Below are 7,128 nucleotides of genomic sequence, written 5' to 3'. Positions count from 1 at the left end.
CGGTGTCTGTACGTGTAGGCGCGGTACCAAGGCAACACCCAACCACTAACCGATATACTCCTACCTAGGAGCAGTATTATCATCACACATTAACTTCAATGGATGTATACAACAAACAACAAAGCGAAGCCTTTATCCCAAACAAGTTGGGGTAGGCTAGAGCTATTTCAGTAGATATACTGACAAGAAGATGTATACTGCTACTTTTGTTAGGTGCCGGAAAATTGTACTCCCTCCCACCCACATATTAATCGTCACCAAATTTAGCGACAACACTAAATCAGCAACAATTAGTAGGACTCTTGGTCTCACCGTATAACAACACTTAGAAAACTGTTAAGCTGTCCGTTTTAAAAAGAGAAAAGGCGGACAAGGAAACCGTTCTCTGCTGTTTGCTCTTCTAACATGTTCTTTCTGGAACAGCTGATTTTTTTTTTCTTTTTCGAATTTCATAATGAAATTGGGGGCCCTTTGGGAGCTCCTTTTCCTCTGAGGAAAGAGGAGTAATCGGGCATTCAGGAGGGAAAGCATGATGCTGGAGTAGACAGCATCATTGGCGATGGCAGCAGCATCAAACAAGGAAGAAAAGGAAACACCATTCAAGCTATACTTCACAACATATGTCTCTCTTTCCTGTACACAACAGATGTGTCGTCCAAAGCATTACTCGACATCAAGCCGGAGGGCAAGCAAGCAACAAGGCCAACAGTAGACAGAAACAGCATATGGTTCCATACTTTTCGGTAGTAATATACTACTCCCTCTGTTCCTAAATATAAGTCTTTCTAACGATTTTACTAATGAACTACGTACGGATGTATATAGACATATTTTAAAATGTAGATTCACTCATTTTGATCCGTATGTAGACCATTAGTGAAATCTCTTAAAAGACTTATATTTAGGAACGGAGGGAGTAATAGGCGCCGACACCAAGCAAGTAGTAGCCAGACGTCATTTACAGGAACACGAAGTCAGACACTATCATACAGCATTGCCTAGCACTACAGATAGAAAAGAGTACCTAGGTTTCGAGATTATACAGCATTCAGAAGGTCGTCGCCAGTTAGGGGTGGTGCTTCTCAGGCTCGGATGTGATGATTGATCAAGTGACCATCCAGATTTTACAATATACCACCATGTCATGGCCACAAAATGATGGTTGCATCAGTGATGTTTGCCCCTACTTTGGGAGCAAGGACGACATCGCCCGTCTGAATTCAAGAGACCCTAGAGCAGATTTTGGTAAAGGGCTGCCTCCAGGGAACCACAAATCACCTCTGCCAGGAAGCATAACCTGTGGGCTTATACTCTTGTCACCATCACTTGTCTCAGCAGGAAGAGCTTCGTTCTTTTTCTTCACAAATTCAAAGAACTCCGCAACTTGCCGAGCATATCTTCATGGGCAACATTGGAATATCAAACGGGTGCAGAAATTTGAAGGAATTTAAGAGCACATGGGCTATTCAGGACTTTGGTATATTATTAAAATAACATTGCAGGTTGCTGGGAACTATCGTTACGAGGAAATTCGATAAAATGCCAGTGTCTTAGTTTGTTCTTTGATTAAATGACATGCCATGTGTCACTGACAGGCAGGTCCTGGCGTGGCATTTTATAAAGGCCAAACTAGGATGTGGCATTTTATCAAATCTCCACGAAATATGCTACTGCCAATAAGCGTATATCTGGAATTACTACATAAATAATTGAAGAGAAAAATAGCAAATCCCATCACCCTTGACACAAGGATAACAAATTGGAAGTGTGATGACTTTTTCTTACAAGTGTCGAAGTGTATAAATACAGACCTAGCAAGGTTGGACTGTCTCCAAAGCATTTCACAGGAATTAGAAAGTTGTATGCTTAAACAATCCAGATTGTTTACAAGTATATGTGTTGTCCATTCATATCTAACCAGACCTAGACTTCAGATAATTACTTATAACAATTTAGCAGGCATGATATATAGTACGGAACTAGTGTCACATAGGTGAAAACAAACAGTAAACTGAAGATGTATCAAAAGCACATAGAAGTAACTGAATATTTTACTTTTATAGATAGACTTTTTTCATGTTGAGATTTACACTGAACTTACTGAGCAAGTCAGTTTACACATCACAGCTTAACCTTTTCTATTTGGATTCAGTTGGCAACAATTCCAGCAACACTAGTGAGTTCAGTTTTGGAACATGCAGATCAATACACTAATTTCAATGCTTTCAGCTCAAAGTATATCATATTCTTAAGTAATGCCTGCTTAACAATAAAAGAATATAAATAGAAACTGAAACAATGCTCTGAGGAATACAAGGTTCTGAACACTTACTGTTGTTTAGCTTCAATGTCCTTGTTAAAATCGATGTCATTTTCACAGTCCAGGATCAGAGCAGGAACCTAATTCGGAAGAAGCATCAATATGTGACGAAATAACTCCTTACAGATCACACTTGGACAAATAAAGGTAGGAGAAAGTTACCTTCTGGATACTAGAATGCATATGATCTCCTTCCAGGAAGAACACTCGATCTCGTATTTCTGGATGTAGTGAGCCCTCCATGTGAATTGGAAGCTGACTGACTGACAACAAACCAGAGCCTTGTCCTTTGGAAGGAAGTAGCCAGCTTTCATGTTTCTCATGCAAACCTTGAAGGTAATCAAGGCTGACACCACCCTCCTCTGACCTTTTCCGAACCATCATTCTTTTGTGGCAGGTATCAGGGCTAGCTCTTAGATAAATAAAACCATCAGGGATAAGACCCGGGAGAGATGACACAACTGGGTCGAACCAGGAGTCGTAAATGCTGATTTCCATCTCGTTCATCCACTTAGCTTCATGAACAGCACGGACAAAAACCTGAAAATCAACAAGAGTTTACTCATTAAATAGGAAAAGATGTTTACAGTGGGATAGATCAAAAGTGAAAACTAGTGTTTTCGGCAAAGATAGACCTACCATTCTATCACTGAAAACACTTCTTTCCATCAGCCGGAGAGGCTTTATTCCACTTGAAGACTCCCTTTCTTGCATCACCCTTGTCACAAAGACGTAATTCTGGAAAGTGTATGCATACCTCTGTGGTTCAGCATAGAAAGCATCAAGTATGTTAAAGTGATCAGGCCCAATATCCTGCCATTTTGCAACAGGTTCAGGTACTATTTCCACAAGGTCACGTAGTTCGATAGTCTCGTTGGCAATTCTTTGAAGGAATGTAGACTTCCCGACACTGATATTCCCTTCAACACAGAAGGTGAGCCTCTTTTTTCTGCAAGGCTTAGATGTGTTAGTGTCTTTCACCTCCTCATCAACGCTCTCTTTAATGAACAAAGTTATACTCTCAGCATGGTTCTTGTGTATGATGCCAACTGAACTTTGCAAGAACTCAACCATCTTATCATCAGACTTGCCAAAGAACTGCAAAACTCAGGAAGTGTTAGCAGGGGGAGCGTTGAAATTAGAATGAACCAGCAAAATTTCAAGTGAGGAAATGACCATCATATTCATATGGCAGGACTGTGACAAGGAACTAAAGAGAATAAAGCAAACCCGTAACATAACAGAAAGGTATTTGTTCTTCTTTCCTTCAAACTTAAGAATTTCATGGTGATAATCCTCCAATGATATATTTTCTTGCACATAATGGGAATCAAATTAACCTATTCTATGCGATGCTACAAACGATACGATTTTGACGGCATATCTGAAGTTTGTGAGATGCAGCGTATGCATAGGCAATTAGGCATAAACTTTAGGACTGAATCGTTGCTGCTGTAGATTTTGGAGCCAATGTGCATTTACCAGTGCTGCCTCAATTACTAAAACAGAGGAGTGACCACCAGATTCTAATGCCGAGTTGGTCGTCAAGGACGGAGCAATTGCTTGCAATCACAGTACACCAACTCTAGTATACCAGAATGCAGGTCTAAGCATATCAGTTGCCTGCGCTAACAATAAATGGTGGTATGTGCCGACATTGTCTCAGGCAACATATGTCAACAGAAATGTATTTTCCATGTGACCATGTCAAGTTGTCAACTCTGGCAATTCTGGAACCGGTGAGGCCAACTCCACCGCACGACCCCATTCTGTCCGGCCCCGTCAGTTTGGGGTAAAAGGGACAAACAGATCGGCCCAGCGCGAGACGGCCCGGACCCATCCTGTTCGTTTTGTATCCGGCACGACCCATTTCGAGCGCAAACTTGCGCGGGATTTGGGTCACGGCGGACAACAAATGGACGCGCGCTCGTTCGCGTCGGGGACGCGTGGCAGGCGGCCACCAACCTCCCACCCACCCGCATCAATGCGCACGAGCGGCCGGGCCCGCCTGTCATCCGCCCAGGGAACGGTCGCGGTCCTTCTTAAATGAGGAAGCCGTGGACCGGTTGTCCACAGTTCCCATCGCCACCCCGCAGCCTCCTCGAAACCCGACAGCCGCGAACCCTAGCCTCCTCCTCGAACTCGCCGGCCGCCGCAGCCATGGGCCTGTGGAACTACGGCCGCAAGGGCACCCAAGACCGCGAGGCTGGCTCCTCGTCGGGACGCCGCTGCGGCTCCATGAAGGAGGAGGCCGCATCGCCACCACGAAGGCCGCGGCTCCCTTCACCATCGCTCCTAGGCCCGCCGGCCATCGCGACCGGCAGTACCTCAGCGTTGAGGTATGCCGGCGCTACTGGGAGACGAGGACGCTGGTCCCGTGGAGCGATGTCCACCTCCCCAACGCGTGGCATCTCTCCGCCGACCGGGTCCCTATCCCGCCGGTGCCGACGAGCGGTCGTACGCGCCGCCTCCTCCCCGACGACCTCTACTACGACCCAAGGTACGCCGCCGACTCCACCCTCTAGGACAACGTGCGGCGTACCTCCTACTTCACCGGGACGGTCGTGGGGCCGCGGCGGGCACGGGAGGTTCGCGGGCGTACACGGGTGCGTGGTCTCACGCCCACGCCGTCGCCTTCCCCGTCTCCGTCACCACCTCCACCTCCACCTCCTCGCATGACGGAGGAGGAGGAGGCCCGGCTCATGCAGCGCGTCATGGAGGACTCCATGATGACGCATGATGAGCGCCAATGGCCGGGCCTGGACCGCGCCATGGCCCTCTCTGCGGCCGGCGACGTCGCCATCACCGAACCGATGGAGGAGGAGGTGGCGGCCACGTTCCCTCCGGAACTGGTGGGCGCGTCGTGGGGCTGGTCGTGCACCGCCCCGGAGATGGCACAGGCAGTGGGGGCCGTGAACTGGTGCCCCACGCCGCCGCGGTCATCGGAGCGGGAGGCCTCGCCACGGGAGGAGGTGCTGCAGACCAGCTTCTAGCCCACCCCCGCGCACCAGGGACCGCCGGCCCACCTCTGGACGCCGCCGCCCTACGTCGACCTCGTCAACGACGGCGACGACGACGGCGACCAGTGAAGACGGCGACGGCGACAGCGACGGCAACGACGGGCTACTTTTTTTATGTTAATTATGTCAAACTGGGCCGTTTTGTGGCCGTGAAAACTGGGCCTTTTTTTAATGTTAATCTTATTATGTTTTAAGTTTTTAAACTTTGTTTATTTATTTTTAGTTGAGTTTTTCTTTTTTTTAATCAAGTCCACCACGGACATGATTTGGGATGCGGCCGCACCCGCACGGTGGGCACACACACGACCCAACGGACAACGGACAGAGGCGGACATGGGCGAACCCATTGTTGTCCCAAACGGACAAAATCCGGCCAAACCGGACGTCCGTTTGGGGTCGTGCGGTGGAGTTAGCCTGAAGACTCCAAGCATATGTGTTGCTTACATACTTTGCAAACTACAATAAAACAAAGACAAACAGTAGGAAACAATCCAGAACTGCCCACGCACGCACCTTATCCCGATAGAGCTGCTTGAGCGGCGCAACGCCATCGAATCCCTTCTCAACGAGCTTCCTCTGGTTCCGCGGCCCTACTCCAGGAATGGCAAGCAGCTCCCCACTCCCCGTCGCCGCATCGCCCCGGCCTCTCTGCCTCCTCTCCGGCGAATTACGACCCCCACCTCCTCTGGAGCCGCTCCCCTCCTCATCTTCCTCCCCCTCTCCCGCAGCAACATCCCCGCGCCTCGCCGCCTCGGCGGAGCAGCAGAGCCCCCTCCTCGCGACCGCGCCGCCACCGCCGCAGCGCAGCCACGGCAGGAGGCGGACGCGCGCGGTGCTTGGTACCGAGCAAGTGGAGAGGGACGGGCCTGCCAGGCGGAGCGCGGGCATGCGGGAGGAGGGCAGCAGCGGCCGGGCCGGGGCCGCGGCCGCGTCGAGGAAGGAGGCGGCTCGGGGGAGAATCCTGTGCATCGCTGGCTGAGGCGACGGGGGCAACGGAGGCCGGTCTCCGGCAGGCCACCGGCCGACGTGGCGGTGGCGGGCGGGCGGCCGGAAGGGATTGGGTTGCGGTGCGGTGGGGTTTAGGGTTTTGGCGTTATCATCTCGCGGGGCTGCCGGGATGAGGATGGGGAGCTGATTGCTGGTGGAAGGAAAACTGGAGCGGCGCACACGAGTGGTCCACGGGGACTAGTGCCTGTGCTGGGTCCACGAGAATTTAAAATGCGTAAAATAAGACGGGCCCGGTGCATGGACCGAACTATTTGGGCTGTGCAGGCCTGACTGACTTAGCACACACAGAAATGGACTGAAATGCAGACGCATATGCGTTATTGGGCCTGAATCCGTTTGGTTGGTCCATGAAACATGATCAGTTCGCATTGTTTCTTTCCTGAAAAAAAAAGTTCAAATTTTTTCAACTTCAACAGCCGCCATTGATATGCCACTGGCAAACATGTCCGTACGTTGTAACGGAACAATAAATCGCCCTTCATACACACGCTCAACGACATTGGAATCCATTAAAATCTTTTACGATATAACACAACGAACAACATGACAAGTGGTGTTGTGCAAAAACATAAAGGTGAGATGATTTTCGAGTGTACTCAAGGTGTTCCTAAAATCTTTATGGTCACAAATTCAAACCGAGAGGTCCTAAGATTGAGAGGGTCCTAAGAATATATCTCCATCATTGAAGGAGCAAATCCCAGTTTCGCCATATCATTTCATGTGTCCTACTTTGGTGATGCACGTGAAAGTTGTCATTCTAATCACCATGTTATGATTGAC

At 49.2% G+C, this 7,128-nt stretch overlaps 1 protein-coding gene across 1 annotated transcript; it reads right to left on the bottom strand.

Moving 5' to 3' along the window:
- Positions 1–709: 709 nt before the first annotated feature.
- Positions 710–6,494, bottom strand: LOC123444763. Its single transcript, XM_045121599.1, has 5 exons — positions 5,854–6,494; positions 2,960–3,418; positions 2,483–2,860; positions 2,333–2,400; positions 710–1,397 (listed from the first exon to the last, which is right to left on the bottom strand). Exons 1-5 carry the CDS (start codon positions 6,307–6,309, stop codon positions 1,184–1,186), a joined length of 1,575 nt encoding a protein of 524 aa, XP_044977534.1. The 5' UTR covers positions 6,310–6,494; the 3' UTR covers positions 710–1,183.
- Between the last annotated feature and the right edge of the window lie 634 nt (positions 6,495–7,128).

Source organism: Hordeum vulgare, chromosome 3H (genome assembly GCF_904849725.1).
Source record: "Hordeum vulgare subsp. vulgare chromosome 3H, MorexV3_pseudomolecules_assembly, whole genome shotgun sequence".
Taxonomy (NCBI): Eukaryota; Viridiplantae; Streptophyta; class Magnoliopsida; order Poales; family Poaceae; genus Hordeum; species Hordeum vulgare.
Note: the sequence above shows the minus strand (reverse complement) of the source record. Positions and strands in the feature narration are given on the sequence as shown.